This window comes from Labeo rohita, chromosome 16, assembly GCF_022985175.1.
Source record: "Labeo rohita strain BAU-BD-2019 chromosome 16, IGBB_LRoh.1.0, whole genome shotgun sequence".
Classification (NCBI taxonomy): Eukaryota; Metazoa; Chordata; class Actinopteri; order Cypriniformes; family Cyprinidae; genus Labeo; species Labeo rohita.
This window is the reverse complement of record NC_066884.1, coordinates 21743758-21767642: the sequence shown is the minus strand read 5'-3', so window position 1 is coordinate 21767642 and position 23885 is coordinate 21743758. Positions and strand designations below refer to the sequence as shown.

Sequence of the window (23885 nt, the reverse complement as noted above, 5' to 3'; positions counted from 1 at the left end):
TTTTACTATATATTACAAACCAATTATTGAGATGGGCTGCATCCTAAAATACTAAAAGTATTGTTAAAAGAATTGTTGTGGAACCAAAATCATTTAAGTCTTTGCGATTCCTTTCCGATACTAACAACCAGCACTAACGCAGACATGACAGGGCAGTGCGTTGCATACACACTCGTAATGCAGTGGGGTTGACGTGCGTCCGACTCACCGGTGGGGCTGCTGGTTCCATTTGTAGGGCTGGGGGTGTGTGGAGATGTAGCATTTAGAGGACGAGTGCTGGAGGAAGGCAGAGGAGGAAGGATAGGTCCATCTTCAAATGGCACTGGAGACAAGACAGAGAAATGATAAGAAAGACAGACAGCATTAGATAAGTAGTCTTTGTCTCAGATAAAGCATCAATATTGATTAATTCAGCTGTCTTATCTTATCTACAAACCCATTAAGTACGAGTCTCAAAGTGAATGTGGCACAAAGTCTATATTACGCTCAAATTATTGTTGTCAGCTGTATCCATCCATGTAAGTCACATTACTACTTGCTCATATTTTGGTTGATATTGACCAACCAATCAGGACCAGTCACACACTCTGAAGAGTCATTTAGTTGACAGTATTTTGTAACTTAATTAGATTACTTAAGGTATATTTTATTAAAGACAGGTCAGAAAAAGAAGGATGAGTGCAAAACGTTCAGGGAGGAGTCAAGACTTTCTTTTGAATGATGTGGGAATATCATACTATTCATTCCTTTTCTGCAAGGCATTTTAAAACAGTCTAAGCTGTTTTTGGGGGCCTTTCAGCTTGTAAGGATGGAAGACCAGCTTGCCAACTAACTAAACCAGCATGCACCAGCTTGACAAGACTGGAAGACTGACTAAACCAGTTCAGACCACTACATTGGGCTGATTTAAGACATTTTCAGCAGGGTTTTACACAACTTTCTAATCAGTCAATCACAGCTCATCTGTGATAAATTTCTCCAGGGGTGAAAACCTTTTGAATTTGAAGATCATGGTAAATTTAACTTATTTTGTCTTCAGGGAAACATGTAACTATCTTCTGTGTCCTTTGAAGGGCAGTACTAAATTAAAAAATGTCATATTTAGGCAAAATAAGAAAAATGTACACATCTTCATTCTGTTCAGAAGTTTTCACCCCCCAGCTCTTAATACATCATTTTTCCTTCTAGAGCATCAGTGAGCATTTGAACCTTTTGTAATAGTTGCATATTATATTATAATAATATATTATTATATTGCATACATATATATATATATATAGCTGCTGTAATAGTACCTCCATTGTCCTAAGTGTGAAAAGATGGATCTCAAAATCATACAGTCATTGTTGGAAAGGGTTTAAATACAGAAAAATATTGGAAAACCAAAGAATTTGTGGGACCTGAAGGATTTTTCTGAAGAACAGCGGGCAGTTTAACTGTTCAGGACAAACAAGGGACTCATGAACAACTGTTACTAAACAAAAAACACAACTGTGGATCATTCAGGTAACAAAACGGTATTAAGAATTAAGGGGATGCAAACTTTTGAACCGGGTCATTTGTATAAATTCAACTATCATTTTTTGTTATGGACTATATGTAAACATCTTTTATGTGAAATATCTTATTCAGGTCAGTACTAAATAAACAATAACATGCATTCTGTATAATCCCTCTTATTTTGGTAAAATAACATTTTTAATGATTCTGAAAGGAGGATATAAACTTTTGACCTCAACTGTATAATGACCGCCAAACTATAATAGAACAATGTCCTACAAAGCTATGCAAAGCACTTTTTCTTCTCACTTAATAAAACAACTCGAATCAAACAGCCAAGTAATAATTCTCATACATAATAAATCGCTACTATATACACCAAAGTGGCTGAGGAATTGTAATGGTAATGAGCTAGTGCACTTTGCTGAAGGTCAGGTGTGTGTGTTCATACTTGAGAAGAAGCTTATCTCGCTGATGAGGAGCCAGCGGTCACTGAAAGCAAAACGGCAGCGGAGAATTTGCGCCGGTTGTCCTCCAAGTGGCAGTGAGATGGTGCGGGACGAAGGGTCGTGCAGGTCAGACAGCGGCACTTGAAGACTGAGCGCAGGCTCTGCCCATGGGCTCAACAGACTGGCCTTAAACTCACACACCACTTCGTTGAACACCCGCACGTTCTGAGTGTGTCTGTGATTACTGTGCACCTGAAACACAGATATTAAAAAATCTGCAGTCAGACGCATCAAAACAGCTGGGAACAAAAATAAGACAGTGGAAACAACGGAAGTTATTACTCCATAAATGAAGAAAAAGAAAAGAAACAGGGAGTAAATGAGAGGTGCAGGGCAAGAACATATATAATGTGACCGGTTAGACATTAATGGTGCTGTAAGGTCAATGTCTAACTGCGCACATGTGTGCAAACGCTCACTGATACATAAAACAAAAACAAACTGCTATAACAGCGGTGAAGGTTAATGCGTAGTCAAAGCTATCATGGTGACACCTCATAAGTCTCTCTTGCACACACACACACACTCCGTGGTGGGCTGCACTGTGAACAAAATTAAGATTGCCTGAGTAATTTTTAAAGAAAATACTATTAATTGTGATTTTACTAGCAATTTGTGAGCAATTTACTTTTTTTAAGTAAATCCTACAGTGATTTATTCTCAGGCAAACGTTGCACTGGAGTTCCTGAAGCAATGGGGGGTTGATTTGTAGAGGAAAAGTGCCAGTGAGACTAGCGGTATTCCTAAAATGCAGAAAAAACAGCCGGAAATACTCTAAACAAAGGTCTGGAAGAGTGAGCAGAGGGAGGCGACATAAATCATCTCGCATAGGCACATGAACAAGTGCTTGTTGTTATGGGAAATGTTTTAATAGGGCCTCTGGTCCTATTTCTTAGTATCTTTTGGGAATCTGCTGCAAGACTTGCAGGAAACAAGTATTAGAGGAAGTGTTCGAAACAGTGGGAAGCCTCAGGAAAAACAGGGCGACATGAGAGGATGATGGCGTTTGTGAACTGTGTCAGGGAGAAATGAATGAAGAGAATGCCCTCTCAAAACCGGAAAAAGCCAGAAGTGGTACAAACAAATCAGCATTCCTGGTCAGAAAGACCCTTAAAGAATGATAATGCACACCAAACACACATACATGCAAATAACAAACAACAGAAATAATTATGGCGCCAGAAATTGGATAACAAAGCACTCAGAATCAAACATGACCACAAATGGAAAGCCACAAGCAGAAAGACGAACAAAAACAAATCAAATGTTCATTAAAGGGTTGAAGGATAATGACAGACTCCTGAGGGTGATTTACTGGGCAGATTTACTGAGGCAGAGCTTCATTACTGGACTGCTAACTGACTGAGATTAATTCTAGGATAGCGTTTGCCATCTGGCTTAGTGGGAAGTTCAGGTTGAAGACAAACAGGAGATCATTTATTCACCCTCATGTCATTCCAAATCTGTATGATTTTATGTTTTACATCTGCAGAAAAATATATTTTTTATCTCAATGAAATTGAATGTTATTTTGGACCCCAATGACTTTCACTGTATGGGCAAAAACAGTTATTTTGTGTTCTGCAAAAAAATCTCTAGTCTAAAAATCACCCTAAAAAATTTAAACTGAGAAAAAGTTCTAGTATCATTTGTTTTGTTTCTAAAGCAATGACATTAAGGCATTTAAGTTGTGATTTAAAGAGATAGTTCACCCCAAAATGAAAATTACCCCATGATTTACTCACCTTCAAGCCATCCTAGGTGTATACTTTCTTCCTTTTTTTAGACGAATCAGAGTTATATTAAAAAATGTCCTGGCTCTTCCAAGCTTTATAATGGCAGTGAATGGGTGTTGAGATTTTAAAGCCCAAAAAGGGGGTCCATCCATCATAAAAAGTGTTCCATACAGCTCCAGGGGGCTAATAAAGGCCTTCTGAAGTGAATCGATGTGTTTGTGTGAGAAAAACATCCATATTTAAAAGTTTATAAACTGTAATCTCTAGCTTCCACTAACTGTCGTATTTTTTATTATAATGTATTCGTATGAAAGAAGAAAGTCATATACACTTAGGATGGCTTGAGGGTGAGTAAATCATGGGGTAATTTTCATTTTTGGGTGAACTATCACTTTAAGTGTCCAAATGTATTTTGGACTGCTTGCACACACTGACCTGCATGGTGTGAAAGACCCGTGTTTTCTCGAAGTGGAACTCAATGTCAACAGTGGGCTGCCCCAAGGTTTCTCGATTCCAGCCTACGTAATCATATCCCGGCCACACTCTCAGTTCTTTACTCTCCATGAAATCATTCCCACCTAAAACACCATCACACAGCTGGCCCAACCCTCCGAACATCGCCCTACGGAGAAGAGAGAGATATAATAGAAGTGAGATCATGTGCGCACACATACACACAGATGCATGTACTCAATACATGTTGGAATTTCCCATGCATACCAACATCTGGCTAGTGTCAAACGTTACCATAGCTATTGCAAACATTTCTGCTCCATTAAAACACATCTGGGAATGTTTCTACACTATATTCGTCAACCCCACCTGACAGATACACATACATACATGCGAAAGGGCTCTGGACTTTAACATACATCACAGAAAATTAAGGCTGACAGGAGCAGGTGAGATTTGAGAAGTTTACCTCAGCAAGCTCTCAACTGCTTGTTTCTGACACACAGCATGAACCTAAGGTTGCGATCTGAGATATGGTTCTAGAATGTGCATTCTTCTACAGTTCTAAAATACTTTGCAAGTATAAATTCTACATCATTTTAGTTACTAACTTGATAGCACACATGTACAATTTTCATGCAGATATGGAACACTTGCAGGGAGTATGAAATTCCATTCTTAAAATATAGCTGCAAGCAGCGATTACCGGGGTTCAGGCATTTTAAGGCATTTAAAACATTATGTAGCAAACTTTTTTTTTGGCAAATACAGGTAATTTACCATAGAAATATGTTTTGTAACATTCATGACTGTTATAGCGCCACCTGTGGTCTGATCTCCTAAATCTCCTTGTGTGCTTGTTTAGAATCACCTGTCGCATGTGCTCGCCAGGTTTTGAGTTTTCCTTTAGGCTTTATAAGATTTCGGGTAAATTTGGACAGGCCCCTTTTCTAAACGACCACGTTATAGCTTCCCAAAAGGTAAATTCCAACATTTTTTTTTAGAATTATTGACCTAGAGAGTCCAAAGAATTGTACTGCAGGTTTTTTTTTTTTTCAGATTGAGCGGAAAAAAACCTAGGACTAGTTCGGAAAAGTAGGTTTTTTACATCTTCTCAATCATTTAACGAATGATTTGATTGACAGCAGTGGTTCTAGATGCAAAGTTTTCTGGAATGAGGAGTTCTGTCATATGATACGAACATAGCATGTATATGTGAAAAACTGCGCAATACACAATCGTTTATGTCTTTGAAAAACGTGATATTGTGGCTGATTTATTTCAAATTTCTCACAGACCTTTGGGGTCGTGAGTCAAATAGGGCCACCAAGTTTCGTTCTAATCAGTCTCCGTTAACCACATCTAATAGGTGCTTAAACTTCATCAGCCAGTGGCAGCCATGTGTTTTTTGAGATATGTAAATGTCTTTATAGACACTTGTGGCACTTTGGACCAAAATTTGGACCGATTTTCATGTTGATAGGACAAATGGTTGCGCAGATATAGACATTTTTATAGTTTTCCCTCTTATAGTGCCACCAAGTGGCCAAACTCAGCGAGTTTTGTCCTGCCACCTCAGATTGAGCTCTTACATAAGTGTTCTGAGTTTGGTAAAGATATCTCATTCCGTTCAGGAGTTACAGGCATTTTACGAAAACTAGCCCTGCCCCTTTCTAACGTTTTGGCGTCCCTTTGCGACGGTGAGTCAAAAGTTTGACTTTTTTTGATAATTATTGATATTTGCTCTCTAGAGAATCTTTCTGCACTGGTTTGGTTCCGATCGGACGAAAAACCCAGGATTAGTTCGCAAATGTAGGTTTTGTAAAAAAACAAAAACAAAAAAAAAACGTACATTTTGCCAGGCTCATGATTGAATCTGAGGCATGCGTTTTGTCTGACATGAGCCAAGGATTCCAACAACATAAGACACTTGAGCCTGCGAGTGACGGTTTAGGAGTTATGAGCAATTTTGTACTTTTGATCGCTTTAGCGCCCCCCGTCAGCCCGTTTGGGGTGAGCCTGGGTCACGTTGTTGGCGGTGTGAGTACTACCATCCCTCCAAGTTTCAAGTCTCGGTTTGGTCTGCACGTTCAGATTTACGCGAAGATCGCTGATCCGTGACCATTTTAACAATTACAATAGGGTTTCAGTGCTACCCACTCAAACCCCTAAAATTAAACAAATTTAAACAAAGTTGAGTATGTGTGTGTGTGTGTGTTTATACATTACCCTCCCTCTTTACTGCCATCATAGATGGAGTCATTAAGATAGACAGGAGTGCCTGACAGGTCCATCACATGACCAACAGGAGCAGTGTATGCCTTTAGTCCGTCTAACAGAGAAGAAGCACATCATTCATTCCATAAAGGTAAACATCAGTCCATTGCAAAATGTGCCTGATGTGAATGTAATGGAGTTGAGTGTACATGTGATCAGAATGATGGATTGCTTGTCATGTGTTGGACTCACCCTTCCAAACACAACCGTAGAGTTCAACTCTTAGACACACGCTCATCACACGGTCCGCCAGCGGGTAGAAGCGCACCATCCGTGCTATGATGGGTGGGCCCAAGTCTTTCAGGACCACATCATATGTGTTTTCATTCCCTGACACCACCTGAGCCAAAAACAACATAGAAGAACTGTAAAATACCTAAGATCCAAATTCTGCTAACAAAACTTCATTACTAAGGTTCATATGAGAATTACAAACCTCCTGTCCCCAGCGGTCCTTCCACGTCATCCAGTGTCGTCCATCACGAGAGTATCGCAGCCGGTAACTGCGTGCAAACTCCCGCCCGAGCCCGTCTGCGTGGCGACCCTGTGTGCCCACCAGAGACAGGAAATGAAGCTTGCGCAGATCCACCTGCAGGTACTCGGAGCCACTAGGGAACACCGGACCAGCTGGGCACCATGCCCCGTCCCCTTCTCCAGTACTTAACCTAGGACAGGACGCAAACATAAGCATTATGTACATGAAATTTAGTCTACAACTGGCTCATTTTATTATTATTTTTATTTTCACATTATTGTACATTTTTTAATTATTTTTATTACATTACAATAACATCTTTTAAAATCATTCTTTGTTTTGAATAATTTAAATTGTATATTTTTCATGAGAATTTGGTGGTACAATTAATTATCCTGAAAATAACACAATAATGCAAATATTCAATTACTCAAATAAATCTCAAACAAAAAACAAAACTAAACAAATCAAAATACAACACACAACAAACCAAAACAAACAAGCAAAAGAAAACAAACCAAACCAACAAAAAAAAAACAACCAAAAAAAGAAACAATTTGCACCACAATGCAAAAATTTTCAAACAAAACAAGGTATAACAACACACAACAAACCAAAACAAACAAAACAAGCAAAAGAAAAAAAAGTTTATACCATAATGCTTAAAAAACAAAACAAAAACAACACAGAACAAACCAAAACAAACAACAAAAAAAAAAACACAATTTACACCAAAAATGCAACAATTCTCAAACAAAAAACAAAACAAAAACACAACAGCACAAAGCAAAGCAAAATACAACAAATAAACCAAAATAAACAAGTAAAATAAAACAAACCATAGCACACCACAATGCAAAAATTCTCAAATCTCAAACAAAAAACAAAACAAAACTAACACAACACAAAGTACAACAACACACAACAAACAAACAAGCAAAAGAAAGCAAACAAAAAACAACTAAACAAAAATCACAATTTACATAATGCAACGATTCTGAAACAAATCTCAAACAAAAAACAACACAAAACAAAAACACAACCGAAAGCAAAATACACACAAACAAAAAAAACAACAACAACAAACCAAACAAAACTCACAAAACATAAAAAGAAAAGAAAACGAAACAAAAATCACAACTTACACCACAATGCAAAAATTCTTAAATCTCAAACAAAACACAAAACAAAAAGCAAAATACAACAAGACAACAAACCAAAACAAACAAGCAAAAGAAAACAAAACAAAATGAAAAACCACCCAATTCAGTTCAGAAAAGAACTGCAGGCTAATGAGGTGATATGTAAGAGGTGAGGACTGTGTGTAAACACCTTCACCTGGTTAAGCTTTCTCACATGCCTCTAACACATACACAACCATCTGTATGACATTTAAGCCATTTCCTCTTTTAAACTTCCTAACACATTTTCTTCATTCACAAACACAAGTAATAGCCTGAGCTGTCGGCTGGCTCAGCATCAGTACTAAACGTTCCTCACTCATAGAAGAAAGAACAACACTCAATATCTCTGCATTCAGCTACTGATATCACATAGGTGACGAGACACTGACGACAGGCAGCGGAGACCACAAACACTCAAACGAAAAAAGAAATGCACCTGAAATAAGATCCTCCAGTGAGGTGTGGGTACTGTCACCTTACTGAGACCTCATTGTGACACAGCTGAGATCAAGAAACTGAGACCAGTCTGAGACATTTCAGATTCACCCTTGAATCTTCACCATGACCTCAGAGTCACAGAAACACACGGATCAGTCTCACAGACCCTTTTATAATCAAAATGAATTTTAGTTTACTTTAAAATGTTCTTCTGGCCATGAATAGGGACACTTCAACAACAACAACAAAAAAAGGACCATCACAGTTCAGTCAAGTAAAATGATTAGTCTTGGTCCAAATTCAATTTTAGAAAGTGCAATAAAACTCTTCCACCTCTTACCAGTTAACTAAGTTTGTTTTTTCTGTAACAGTGTTTATTCTTTGGTAATTTCATCTGTGTTCCAGCTTTTCTGTTGTGAAGAGTGTTGGCTTGTTTCTTGTTTTTCACTTTATATAACAAGCTCAACAGTCAGGTCCTAGAAGTAAAAAAAATTGCATTCATTTTCTCCAGAGGGGAACTGATGTTTAACATTAACTTATTAACAGTTAAAGACAGAGCCATTGTAAATTACATGGCTGTTAATCGATGGTATAAGCTTTTGTTGCCATCAGAGTGCATTATTTCAACTTTTTTGTAAATAATAATGTTTATCAGCAGAATTCAAGGTGAAAAATATGCATTTTCTCTCATTCTGCAGAGAAATACAGTAAGTGTCCCTACAAATACTATACACTATATTGCCAAAAGTATTCGCTCACCTGCCTTGACTCACATATGAAAAAGTGACATTCCATTCCTAATCCATATTGAATTCCTAAGGGTTCAATATGACGTCGGTCCACCATTTGCAGCTATAACAGCTTCAACTCTTCTGGGAAGGCTGTCCACAAGGTTTAGGAGTGTGTTTACGGGACATTCTTCCAGAAGCGCATTTGTGAGGTCACACACTGATGTTGGACGGGAAGGCCTTCAGTCTCCGCTCTAATTCATCCCAAAAGTGTTCTATTGGGTTGAGGTCCGGACTCTGTGCAGGCCAGTCAAGTTCATCCACACCAGACTTTGTCATCCATGTCTTAATGGACCTTGCTTTGTGCACTGGTGCACAGTCATGTTGGAAGAGAAAGGGGCCAGCTCCAAACTGTTCCTACAAAGTTGGGAGCATGGAATTGTCCAAAATGTCTTGGTATGCTGAAGCATTCAGAGTTCCTTTCACAGGAACTAAGGGGCCAAGCCCAGGTCCTGAAAAACAACCCCACACCATAATCCCCCCTCCACCAAACTTTACACTTGGCATAATGCAGTCAGACAAGTACCGTTCTCCTGGCAACCGCCAAACCCGGGCTCATCAATCAGATTGCCAGATGGAGAAGCACGATTCGTCACTCCAGAGAACGCGTCTCCACTGCTCTAGAGTCCAGTGGCGGCGTGCTTTACACTACTGCATCCGATGCTTTGCATTGCACATGGTGATGTATGGCTTGGATGCAGCTGCTCGGCCATGGAAACCCATTCCATGAAGCTCTCTGCGCACTGTTCTTGAGCTAATCTGAAGGCCAAGTGAAGTTTGGAGGTCTTTAGCAATTGACTCTGCAGAAAGTTGGCAACCTCTTCGCACTATGCGCCTCAGCATCCGCTGACCCCGATCCGTCAGTTTAGGTGGCCTACCACTTCGTGGCTGAGTTGCTGTTGTTCCCAAACGCTTCCATGTTCTTATAATACAGCTGACAGTTGACTGTGGAATATTTAGGAGCGAGGAAATTTCACGACTGGAGTTGTTGCACAGGTGGCATCCTATCACAGTTCCACGCTGGAATTCACTGAGCTCCTGAGAGCGACCCATTCTTTCACAAATGTTTGTAAAAACAGTCTGCATGCCTAGGTGCTTGATTTTATACACCTGTGGCCATGGAAGTGATTGGAACACCTGATTCCGATTATTTGGATGGGTGAGCGAATACTTCTGGCAATATAGTGTATGTAACAGTTCTTTCTGGTTTTCAAATCTATTTGGCTGAGAGGAGTTCAATATTTTACTGATATCAGTACTTCAACCGTTTCACTGTTTGTATCACTCCGCTTGAAGTATTTCTCACAGTGAGTGTCATGGCGGATGCCTAAATCCACTATAATTTTATAAATAATACTGTTTTTGTGTCATGGAATGTAGTTTTAAGAGTGTTTTAGGCGAGAATGTACATGTTTAGAAGTCAAATATGCGGTTTGTTAATAAATATAACATCTATTTGCTTTGATGTTTTCAGAGATGTGAGCTCCAGGGCGTCAGCGGGCGATCAGCGCTCATGAACCCACCGAGAGCAGCCTCACTTCAGCCAGATCTTCTGGAAATTGCAGCTGGCTTTGATGTCTCTATATTGGGTAAACATGAAATATGATCTGTTTTGGTTAAATCTTATGGCAGTATTTGGTCTCGTTAATTAACAAATAAGGTTTGTTCCAGAGCAAATAGTTTTGGCTGAGGGCAAAACCTCATCACGTTATAATTTATGTACATTTAATGCAGTGTATCAGAGTGCAGCCTTTGTACTTTTGACTGAATTGCATAGCAACTTTTATAATGGCTGTTGTTGTTTATTAAATATTATTATTCAATAAAAAATATTTTATATAAATAACAGTAGTATTTAGCATTGGGAAACAGTATGTGTTCATAGTGATTTTAGTTACATTATTCTGCCATTAAATGGCGACAAGAGACTTTTTATGAGTGAGTCCACAGTAAAGACTTTTATATTGAAAGAGACTGAAACGTGGTTGTAACCAAAGAGGTTATTTTTACTTTAAACAACACCATTTAAGGCAGCCAACAAATGCACTGAGCAGTGCTCTCATCAGAAATCACCCTTAACAGATGAAAGGATACTATGACAAAGATATCGCTTTCCTCAGCAGACATTCAAACTATGTTTTATTGTGAATATGTGCTGAAGAATGAATGCAGCTAATCTCACTTGCCCATCTCTTTCTCATAACACTCTACATAATACAGTGAGCTTTTAATATAGTAACACAATAAGCTTTTAATGAAGCAACTTTACGTCCCTTCATTACTAGTTTTAAAGTGACGTTTTCGAATTAGTAATTGAGGCTTGGGCTCAGCCGTTAAACTGTCAAAATGAGATTTGTTTGAAGGACACCAATGTACCAGATGTGGAATACATGTCAGCAGATTATCAAAACAGTTAGTTGCAGCTCCTCTTTTTTCTCATTGCATCTCTTGGTCTTCAGCACGTTGTCACACAGCTGTTCTTCTGAAAGGTCATGTGTGAGAACCCTCCCTAACATACAAAATCACACACACCCCTAAAGCATGTATCCCCACCATAAATCCCATCTTCAGCACCTCTCAGCACCCCATCATTCCTCACAACCTCCACCCTCTTTCTTCTTTATTCCCCTTCTCCGCCTATTTGCCCCTCTCCCTCGCTTCATTTTTCCTGTAAGCTTCTCTCCCCTCTGTTCAAAATCCCCCTGCTGTCTTAAACAGAATGTGGACTTAATAACAACCACATGATCTGTGTGTTGCCAAAAGACAGCAGCATCCCTCACACACACACACAAACACACACTTCTATTCGTTTCAGGATGGAATGGTGATGCTAACCTCAAAGCTTATTAGTCAGTGTTGTTTCGTGTCTGCTTTTGTGTTTTTGTGTGTGTGTGTGTGTGTGTGTGTGTGTGTGTGTGTGTGTGTGTTGCGTCTGCTACCGTGTGTGTGGTATTGGCCTGTATTCAGCAGCATGTGAGTCTAGTCCAGACAGACAGTGTTGTAATGTCATTACCTAATGCTCTATATCAGGATACGCTCCATTACTGACATCTCATGTAACCTAATCACGTCCCCTCATGAGCCTCACAGAGCCCACGAACACAAACAACCAACCACAAATCACAAACACAAAATCAGAGTGAGAATACTGTATTATGCACGCAACAAGGCGGCGATGTGTGAATTGAAAGCACGTGTTCGCGCTTACCTGCCATGTTTGGCCTCGGTTGAGTCGGACCAGGCGGTGGATGCGGTGATGTCAGAGTCGGGTATGGTGCCGTCCTCCATCCCCAGAGCGTAGCGACATTTAGCTGCGTGTTACAAAAGAAAACACTTCAGACGGGCTGTGACAACACACTCCAAAACTAACTTATGAATCACATTAGGAATCAGAATTTAACTACATTTTTCTGTTTAGCTGAAATAAAGCTGAGAAAAAACATACTTAAAGGGATAGTGCGCCCAAAAAATAAAAAAATTCTGTTATTAATTACTCACCCTCATGACATTCTAAACCCGTAAGACGTTCATCTTTGGAACACAAATTAATATATTTTTGATGAAATCCGAGAGCTTTCTGACCCTGCATAGACAGCGACGCAACTACCACGTTCAAGGCCCAGAAAGGTGGTGAGGAGGTTGTTAAAATAGTCCTTGTGACATCAGTGGTTCAGCCATAATTTTAGGAAGCTATGAGGATAACAAAAATAACAACTTCATCCTAACTACCTCTCTTGAATGTGTCAGTTGCGTTGCTGTCTATGCAGGGTCAGAAAGCTCAAAAATATCTTAATTTGTGTTCCGAAGATGAACGAAGGTCTTATGACATGAGGATGCGTAATTAATGACAGAATTTTCATTTTTGGGTGAACTATTCCTTTAAAAAAAATTTTTATAATGACTTGAAAAAATTGACTGAAATAAAGTACGTTTAAATTGAATTTCTAAAAATACTAAAACCAAAACTGAAATAATGACTTAAACTAAAATTAAAATGAAAATTTAAAAACAAAAACCAATACAAAATATGTATAAATACTATAACAATATATCAATAATACTACAGTAACACTGATTCTGACACACAGTCATATTTAGCTAGCTTTTTTTAATCTACATGTTGGCATATCATGCACTTCTACGCTTTTTTTTTTTTTTAATGAAGACAATAACAGTCAATCAATAAAAAAAAGAATCTGTTTATACAGTTTTCAAACTACTCATCTGAAAGGAGATGCTTAAAGTGCAGATCATATGGTATTTTAAACTGTCCTAATATTGTGTTGAAGTTCCCTACAATAGGTTTAAAGGGGTCATCCCATGCAAAACTCATGTTTACATGTTGTTTGAACATTAATGTGTGTTGGCATTGTGTGGACACATCCACACTATGATAAAAATCCACCCAGTGTTTTTTTAATCTTTATAAATAATATCTCCTTTTACAAATCAAGCCATTCTCAGCATCTTGTCTTGTGTGACATCACAAAAACCCAGGCCGCTTCCACGATAGTTGAATGACGCGGCTGTCTTACTTTAGACCCGCCCTAAATGAGCTGAGTGAGCTGAGAACAGTCCGAACGCCATTGTTTCGACGCCAGAGCAGGAGTAGACAAGAATGTCTTCGATTGAGCGACTGAGGTGTTTTGTTTTTGGATCCAATAATGAACACAGCAGTTGTCATTTACTCCCGACATCTGAGCCACTGTAGACTCAGAGGATTAATGTTACTTTCGTTTTTGAAGGAAATGCACCCAGCGGTCTACATAAATGCATCTATGTTCGTGCAAATCATTCATGATCCAGCTTCAGCAGAAGTGAATACAAGGCTTTTTTCAACGTATCTTTGCAAATCACCTTTCCTAATTATGTGCTAGTTAGCAAGTTTCGCAGCTAAATGCGGCTAAAGTAAAGAGTACTGTTCAACACCCCACAGAAGAGAGGGACAGGGTGAGCAGAGCTCATTAGCTTTTAAAGGCAAATGCAACAAAATGGCTCGCTCTAAGAAGGGCTGATTTTGACAAGATAAAAAGGGTGTTTTTTTTACACTACCACTGAGGAAAGTGTTATAGACTTCTCATTAAGACCCTAATGAATCATATCAGCTTGTCGAAAATGGGCATCCGATGACCCTTTTAAACGCATCTAAGGTCAGAAAACATTGTAATTTTCTCAGATTATACATTTAATATTTTAATTTTTCAATGAATTTGAAACTGATTCGTTCAAAGCAGTTCTGAGCTCAACGTCTGTAAACCACTCCCTTTAATAAGCCTACTTTGCTCTGATTGGTCAGCTGGCCAAGTCTGTTGTGATTGGTCTTTCCATTTACAATGCGTGTTGGAAATGAAACGCCCATGACCATAACTAATTTTTTGCTCCAGGAGGTTACTTGTAAACAAAGATGCCATAAGGTTAAAAAAAATGGAATTGTATTGCTGTGGTATCGTGGAAAAAAATAATGTATAATACGGATAGTTCTGGTCCTTGATTCAGATTAGTTGACCCTCAGTTGAAGCTGTTGTAAATTACTCTACAAACATACACCTTTGTTTACTTTTGTGTGTTGCTTGGTTCTGAGGAACTGCATTGTTTGGTGGAAGAATATTGTTTTATTTATATCATTACACTTTATTTGCTCTGTTTTATTTTGTAAAACTTTGCTACGTATGGAATAACCATTTTATAAAAGCAATAAGCCCTTGAAGCTGTGGTTTACAGTGAATTTATAATGCTTTGCGTCATGCCTAACAACGCCCCTTAGCTGTTATAAATTCTCTGTAAACCACGGTTTCTTGGGGCTTATTATCAAAGAAAAAACAAACTTGCTTTCACTGGACAAAACACAGCGTCTTCTCGACATGATGTAAGCACACTGACCATAAACGGTACGCAGAAAATTTGAAAATATGACGACTCATCTTTATTTATCATGCGCTTTTTTGATTAACAACTGCATTTACTAATAATAATAATACTTATAATAACAGTGTGGTAACCTGTTTAACTTTAACAACCTTGCAACATAATTTACTAGCTGTTGATTATTTATTAATCTTGAAAAAAACAAAAAAAAAAAATATTGAAGACATCACTGAATCAAGGTTCTATCAGACTAATTGAATTCTTGGGACATTTTTGTCCGTAAAATATATAGGTAAGTAAAGTTCCAAACATGGCACAATGTCAAACTCTCACAAAAATACCAATGCAAAGTTTGCTGCATTGTTGGAATTGCTTCGGGAATGTCTTACAGATGTAGCGCAGGGTGCAGAAAAAATGAAAAGATGAAATGAGGACAGTAGAGAAAAATTCTGGCAGAAGTACAGTGCTGAAATCATCTGCACGGATCACATGTCAGTCCTGCCTGTGTGTCAGTCCAGAGGGTGTGCCTGTCTGTGTGAACTGAAGCTGGGGGTGATGGGTGAGGTTTTGGGGGGGACGCACTCAGTTGCTGTAAAGTGAGTCATGAGATAAGAATGCTAAGGCTGGAAAACAAACCCTGCCCAGCCTGCGAGACCCTCACACACACATCCACACCCACACACATACACGCACAGAGAGAATCAGACTGTGGACAGGTGCCTGTTTCATTACATCATCACTTTGCTGCCAATAAAATGCTTTCTCTCTTCCATACTCTTTCTTTTTCTCTTCCATGACTCTTAATCTGTCTATCTCACACATCTCCAGCTAACACAGAGCAGACGAGAGCTGCTCTTTACAGTCATTCTGAATTATAAGCAGATGTCCTCTAGTTTCAACAGTGAAGTCTCGGTGACACGAACGCAGTCATTTTCTGCTTCTGATCTATTTGCACCTCTGTGTATATTTATCTCTCCTCAGGAAACACATCATCCTCACTGAAATCAACCGTCACACTGGACAAGTTTCATTAAATTGGGGTTTTCAAACCCTGGGGTATGAAAGAGTGTGTTTGTGGCACATTTAAATTTAAAATAAATGCTGTTATTTTGACATTTTTATTTATCAAATAATCCTGAAAACAAAATGTATGGCAGCTTCCACAAAAATACTAGGCAGAAAAACTATTTTGAACAGACAATAAAAAACATTTATTGAGCAGCAAATCAGCTTATTCACATTTATTTGAATTGGCTACTAAATATTCAACTTTGTCATCACAGGAATGAATAAATTACATTTTACAATAAGTTAATTTAAATTGTATTTAATTTTTTCTTCCATCTCGTATTTATTCTCTTTAGGGGTTCCGTAGTACATGTCATATCCTTTCTAAATAAGGTATTTGGATTCGGGCACATATTACTGCTTTTGCTATATTTTGGAAGCCTGTTTTCGCCACTGATTAAAAAAAAAAAAAAGGGTCATTGTGACTTTTTGCATCTCACAATTCTGACTTTTTTTTTCCGCCGAATTGTGAGACAAGTCAAATTTGCGAGTTAAGTCAAAATTGTAAGATGCAAACTTAATAATAATAATAAAGTTGCAATTCTGAGAAATAAAGTAGAATCGCATATATAAACTCACAATTGTGACTTATTTCCCCTCAGAACTGCGAGTTTGTCTTGCAGTTCTGACTTCTCAGTTCATCACACAATTCTGAGAAAAAAGCAAGAATTGTGAGTTTAAATCTCGCAATTCTGACTTTTCTTTATAACTTGCAATTGTGGGTTAATTACGCAATTCTGAGAAAAAAGTAAGAATTGTGACTTTATATCTCATAATTCTGACATTATTTCGAGCAATTGTGAGTTTATATCATGCAATTCTGACCAAAAAGTAAATATTGTGAGTTCATATCTCACTATTCTGACTTTATTTCTCACAATTGTGAGTTCATATCCTGCAGTTCTCAGAAAAAAAGAATTGTGACTTTCTGTCTCGCAATTCTGATTTTTTAAACGTCTTTTTTAACTTCAATTGTGAGTTTATATCACGTAATTCTGAGACAAAAAATTAGTAAGTTTGCATCTCTTAATTCTGAGAAAAAAGTAAGAATTGTGACTTCATATCACGCAATTCTGTGAAAAATGTATAAATTGTAAATTTATATCTCACAATTCTGACTTTATAACTCGCAATCGTACGTTTATAGTTTATAAACAAGTCCATTGTTTGTCCTGAACAGTTAAACTGCCCACTGTTCTTCAGATTAAAAAATAATAATAAAAAAAAAAATAAATAAATCGAACAATTTCCAACAATGACTGTATGGTTTTGAGATCCATCTTTTCACACTGAGGACAACTGAGGGACTCTTATGGAACTATTACAGAAAAATCACACAACTCTGTGAAAAAAGTAAGAATTGTGAGTTTATATCTCACAATTTTGACTTTATAACTCGCAATTATGGGTTTATATCTCAAAATTTAGAGAAAAAAAGGCCAGAATTGTGAGTTTGTATAATGCAATTCTAAGTAAAATAAGGCAGAATTATGAGATTAACTGTCACAATAATTTGGGCTTCCATACCTGGTAAGTATAAAAAATATTGGGCTTCCATATCTGGTAAGTATAAGAGACGTCTTTCAAAAATCTTACTGACCCTAAACTTTCGAATTGGAGTGTGTACATTTAAAAAAAAATTAATTTGATGTAATTTGCTTTGGATTTAACGCAATATGTTTGCATCGAATATGATGCTCGATAGTTTTTACAGACAATATAAAATCAGCCTTTTACATGAAATTATATTGCTGCATTTATATTTTAACATGGAGACCATCATTTCTGAGAGTCCTTTTATAAAGTTTGTCTGAAGACTCATGCACTAAGCAATTAAGCTACTTTTTGCACTTAGCATTACAGCAAAAAAAGTGTCATATTCATTAGCCACCTGCAATGCAGTTCAACCAGATGCTAAATGTGCAGAAATAGTGATGCAATTATTTAAATGAGTTACATGAACTTCAATTAGTGAATCGGCCAGCAAAACATTGGATAAACAGACCATAATACCAACAATGCCAAGCTATAAGTGCATGCATACATGTTTATTAAACTACAAATGGCCTCTTCACGTGCACAATCTCTAAAAGACAATGTACTGTGTTATGTGAGAATTGTGCCACGTATTCTCAGACTAAAATCTGCTTTACCTAATTTATAACTGCACATAAATGTACTTAGTCTGTCAGTATCAATTCTTTTTTAATGAATTCCCCTCACTATCTCTCCTCACGTCTCCCCTCCTTTTCCCTCTCAGTCTCTGGCAAGCTATTCCTGCAGACGTTCCAGCTTATTACTTGATTAACTATCAGTAACCGGTCATGGAGAAAAACACTGCATACACATGGATCATAAGCTTTCATTCAGGGACTGGGGCTGAATATAATGACTTCTAATGACCACAGAAACATTTCGCAGGCATTAAAAACACATTAGAAACCCCAACAAACACAAAAAAGAAGAAGTGGACTGGAAGAGATTAAAGACAGGAGAGAAGACTGATTCTAAAGGAAATCTGACTTTAGGACTTTGGGAGGACCCACACATCCTCAGGGTCGGACCGCAAAACCACAGTTAAATAAACTAAGAAAGGGTGTTTCTCCCACTAGCTGTGATGTATGACAGGAGCAGAACGCGATCAGAACACCTGGCGTTCTTACCAGAGTCAAAATGCCAATCCACGTCCTGGGCCGCTGTCCAGGAAACGAGGAGGACAGTGAGGAAGGCAGGCAACAACGGCAGCATCCGTGTTGCCATAGCAACAATGACACCTGGTTACCTGGCCAGAGTTGAATTATCTTCTACAGACATACCTGAGGAAGAGAGAGAGAAAGAGTCAGTTACATTTACTTAAAGGGGAGTTTGGACGCAAAATTCACTTTTACATGGTGTTTGCACATAAAACACCTAAACAGTCTCATTTAGCAAGTGTTTGGATTTTCTAAGCAGTATGATGTCACACTGCTCAAGACTCGCCTACAAACGCTGACGGACTGTCCTGTATTAGCATATTTCCGCCCTCAGCCAGTTGTACACTCCATGCTCGAGCAGCTGTAGCGACAACAATGTCTCGTAAACAATGCAGGTGTTTTGTAGTTGGATGTAAATGTGAACTTAAGAGTCTTCATTTTCTCCCGACATCAGAGGCACTAAGCCACTGCAGTGGATTTGTTTAGTTTTTGATGGTAACGCGCCACTGAATACACAAAAAAAGGACGAGAGGGGCGGAGTGAGCAGTAGCTTATTATCATTTAAAGAGACATGCACCAAAATGGGTATTCTATGTCCCCTAAAAAAAAAATAAGAGTAAATTTTCACATATTGTACTAAGGATGCACAAAACATTGGTACTGTATCAGGCAATAATATCGGTAGTCAATATTAGTTTTCCTTTCGATAGTCATTTTTAGTTTTCATTTCCCAGATTTTCACATTTACAGTTAAAATCAAACGTTTACATACACCTTGCAGAATCTGCAAAACGTTAATTATTTTACCAAAATAAGAGGGATTATGCAAAATGCATGTTATTTTTTTATTTAGTACTGATCTGAAAATAATAGTTAAATTTATAAAAATTACCCTTTTCTAAAGTTTACATATGCTTGATTCTTAATACTGTGCTGTTACCTGAATGATGTTTTTTTAGTGACAGTTGTTCATGAGTCCCTTGTTTGTCCTGAACAGTTAAACTGCCCACTGTTCTTCAGATAAAAAAAAAAACCTTTAGGTCCCACAAATTTGAACCCTTTCCAACAATGACTGTATGATTTTGAGATCCATCTTTTCACACTGAGGACAACTGAGGGACTCATATGCAACTATTACAGAAGGCTGATGCTTCAGAATGAAAAACGATGCATGAACAGCCAGGGGGTGAAAACTTTTTGAATTTGAATATCAGGGTAAATGTAACTTATTTTGCCCTCTGGGAAACATGTAAGTATCTTCTGTATCTTCCAAAGGGCAGTACAAAATGACAAAAATATGATATCTAGGCAAAGCAAGAAAAATACATCTTCATTCTGTTTAAAAGTTTTCACCCCCCCCGGTTCTTAATGAAGCGTTTTTCATTCTGGAGCATCAGTGAGTGTTTGACCCTTTTGTAATAGTTGCATATAAGCCCCTCAGTTGTCCTCAGTGTGAAAAGATGGATCTCAGAATCATACAGTCATTGTTGAAAGGGTTTCAAATACACAAAAATGCTGGAAAACCAAAGAATAAGTGGGACCTGAAGGATTTTTTTTTTTAATCTGAAGAACAGTGGGCAGTTTAACTGTTCAGGACAAACAAGGGACTCATGAACAGCCAAAAAACACCAAAAAAACACAGCTGTGGATCATTCATGTAACAACACAGTATTAAGAATCAAGTGTATGTAAACTTTAGAACGGGATCATTTTTATAAATTCAACTATTATTTTCTCTTGTGGACTATATGTAAACGTCTTTTATGTGAAATATCTTATTCAGGTAAGTACTTAATAAAAAATAACATGATCCCTCTTATGGTAAAATAATTAACATTTTGCAGATTCTGCAAGTTGTATGTAAACTTTTTACCTCAGCTGTAGCTTATATTTGCCATCATCAAATGTTCACAAAAGTTAATCATTAAAACACTAACACATTTATCACTGTTAAATGTATTCTTTTAATAACACTGTTAAACACTGTTTTTTCATATTGCACACTATCGTTTTGTAATACCTAAATTCATTTGTAGCATTTAAAATCCCATTCATACTGGATTTCCACATTTCATAGTGGAAATGTACTGTCATGACTATTATATTTTTATCCAAACAATTTGAGGTGAAATATGATCTCAGTTATGATGTCATAATGTGTGATGAGGGGGAATCTCCACTAGTTTGATGAAGTCAGTTGGACTGAATAGATATAAACACTAGAGATCATTTCATTTACACTGGTGGCCCATCAAGCTTAGAAATTCTCCCAAAGTCAACATACTGCCATTCCAACAGCCACATATATCAAAACACATTAGAAAAAGAAATTACACAGCATGCCATGTTTTCCATTTGTCTCTGTGAATATAAAAGTTTATGTTTGTATATTAGGCTTCTTTTTTTTTTAACTGACAAATTCAATATAGGAAAGAAGCATTATCAGGCAAAGAGAGAATAGCATTTTACATTAATTACATATACAGTAGTCGCAGCACAACTGTTTTCAACATTGATAATACAAAATGTTTCTTGAACACCAAATAAACATATTAGAATGATTTCTGAAGGATCACGTGACATTGAAAACTGGAGTAATGATGCTGAAAATGTAGCTTTACCATCACAGAAATAAATTAAAAGACTACTTTCAAAAAAAAAAAAAAAAAAAAAAAAACAGTCCAAAAAACATCTGAACAGTGGTGTATACACACTTATAGGCTACAGATTTTTTTTTTAAGTCACACATGCTCTTATTCCAGCATTGTCTGGCATTTCTGTTATTCCATCCCCATTAAAACAAGGTCTCTGTAAATATGTGATTTGTGTTTGTATATGTGTTTGCATCCCACAAAGGCATGGAATGGGGGTTTGTGAGTGTGAGTGTGTGTGTGAGGTGGCAGCTGTCCTGTGCAGAGTGACAGCGCTGGTTCTGGGGTCTGTGAGAGAGACAGACAGCTGATGCACAGCTGTGCAGACACAAGGACAAAGAGAGTAGAAGAGAGTAGAATCTGAAAGGAGGTGTGGAAGAGGTGTAGACGAGGCATGCATGTAATAGACCCAGCTTAATGGACTGCATTTTAGTGTGTGCGCATGTCATATTCAACATACTGTCTGTCTGTGTGTGTGTGTGAGCGAGCGAGTGTGGCAGCCAGTGCAGCTGTCCTGAGCTCGAGACAGGCGGTGGCCAACACACACAGGCTGCAAGTGTTTCCAAAACCCAGGGAAAACAGAAGGGAAGGGGGAGAGAGAGAAATATCAGTCCGTGCGCCAAATAATTTGCTATTGTAATGCAAGTGTGACTTTATTGCAGTTGGCATTACAAATGCTCTCACGTCTGTTGACAATAAGTGCAATCGTTGTTGCGTAACCTTAGCAACCTATCAACAATTTCAATATACCGAATCCAAATGATTGAGAGAGAGAACAAAATACTGAGACTACGGTCCAAAATGAATACTCGCCAAGTGCCAATGCTCGCAAAAGTCAAAAAATTGACTTTGGCGGGTAAACAAAATAGAGTTAATCGCCAGTTGGCTGGTAACTTTATAAAATTCTGCAACATTACCTCATGTAAGTCAAACTTTAAAAACAACAGTCTGACAGTCTGTCAAATCAAATCATACATTTATATTTTACTAAAACCTTAATGAAAAAAGTACCCTGTAGCATACTTTTTAAAAGAATACTTAATTATATGTTTTATAGTTGAAATGTATATTAAATGCAATTATCTGAACTTTAGAGTGCCTTTTTGACCCAACATGTACATTTTTAAATGTAATTCACAATTACTTGTATTTTCTTTAAAATATGGTTCAAATGTACTGCCGAACACACTGAACAGCATTTATGTTAAACTAAAACATACTTTAAGTTTAATGTAATATCTGTTGAACCCTAGATGTTGTGTATTTAAATATATTTCTAATGACACATTCGTAATGAAGTTGCAATTTAGTACATTTAAGACTAGGTATGTAACGATATTATCAACATCGTGGTATTGTGATAACAAAACTCAATATTAACGTAGTCACATGATTATATGAAACGATATAAGTCTTCCCGGCAAAAAGTGTAAATCTTTAAAGGGGTCATCGGATGCTAAGTTCACTTTTTCATGTTGTTTGAACATTAATGTGTGTTGGCAGTGTATGTACAAATCTACCATATAATGATAAAAATCCATGCAGTGGTTTTTAATTAATCTGTAAAAATAATATCCCCTTTTTCAAATCGAGCCGTTCTCAGATGCCTGTCGGTGTGGCGTCACACGAGCGTCTTAACAGTCCAATCGCCATTGTTTCGAGGCCGGAGCAGGGATGTAAATTAGACAAGAATATCTCTGATTGAGCGATTGAGGTGTTGTGTTGCTGAATGTAATAATGAACATAGTGGTCGTCATTTTTTACTCCCGACATCTGAGCCGCTGAAGATGCAGTAGATTACGTTTGTTTGTGATAGGGAATGCGCCTCCCGATCTACATAAATGCATCTATGTTCATGCAAATCATTGGTGATCCAGCTTCACTGTAATCACCTTTCCTAATAATGTGCTAATTAGCAAGTTTCACAGCTAAAGTAAACAATATCTCAGAGCACAGCTCGTCACTCCACAGAGAGAAGAGAGGCGCGGGGCGAGCAGAGTTCATTTGCATTTAAAGGAACAATCCCTCAGAATGGGATGATTTTTGTAGAGCTCATTTTGACAGGGTAAAAAGGGTGTTGTTTTACACAACCATTGAGAATTTTTAACCAAAGTATATTATAAACTTTTCATTAAGACCCTAAAGAATCATATCAACTTGTGGAAAATGGGCATCCAATGACCCCTTTAAAATATTCCAACATAAAAGGTCTTTACACAATATGGCTTCATCCCTTCATCTATCCTGT

The 23885-nt window shown here is 37.7% G+C and overlaps 1 protein-coding gene across 3 annotated transcripts in view; it reads right to left on the bottom strand.

The window, feature by feature from the left end:
- Positions 1-23885, bottom strand: part of ddr1 (discoidin domain receptor tyrosine kinase 1) — a 50484-nt gene that overhangs the window by 11573 nt on the left and 15026 nt on the right. For all 3 annotated transcript variants that reach the window (XM_051130750.1, XM_051130752.1, XM_051130751.1), the window contains exons 2-9: positions 18957-19109; positions 12569-12671; positions 6912-7140; positions 6668-6815; positions 6428-6530; positions 4181-4367; positions 1952-2201; positions 209-322 (exon numbers count right to left, since the gene is read on the bottom strand). In XM_051130750.1, coding sequence (XP_050986707.1) covers positions 209-322; positions 1952-2201; positions 4181-4367; positions 6428-6530; positions 6668-6815; positions 6912-7140; positions 12569-12671; positions 18957-19053 — 1231 coding nt within the window. In that variant the 5' untranslated portion in view covers positions 19054-19109. The remainder of the gene's footprint in view (positions 1-208; positions 323-1951; positions 2202-4180; positions 4368-6427; positions 6531-6667; positions 6816-6911; positions 7141-12568; positions 12672-18956; positions 19110-23885) is intronic.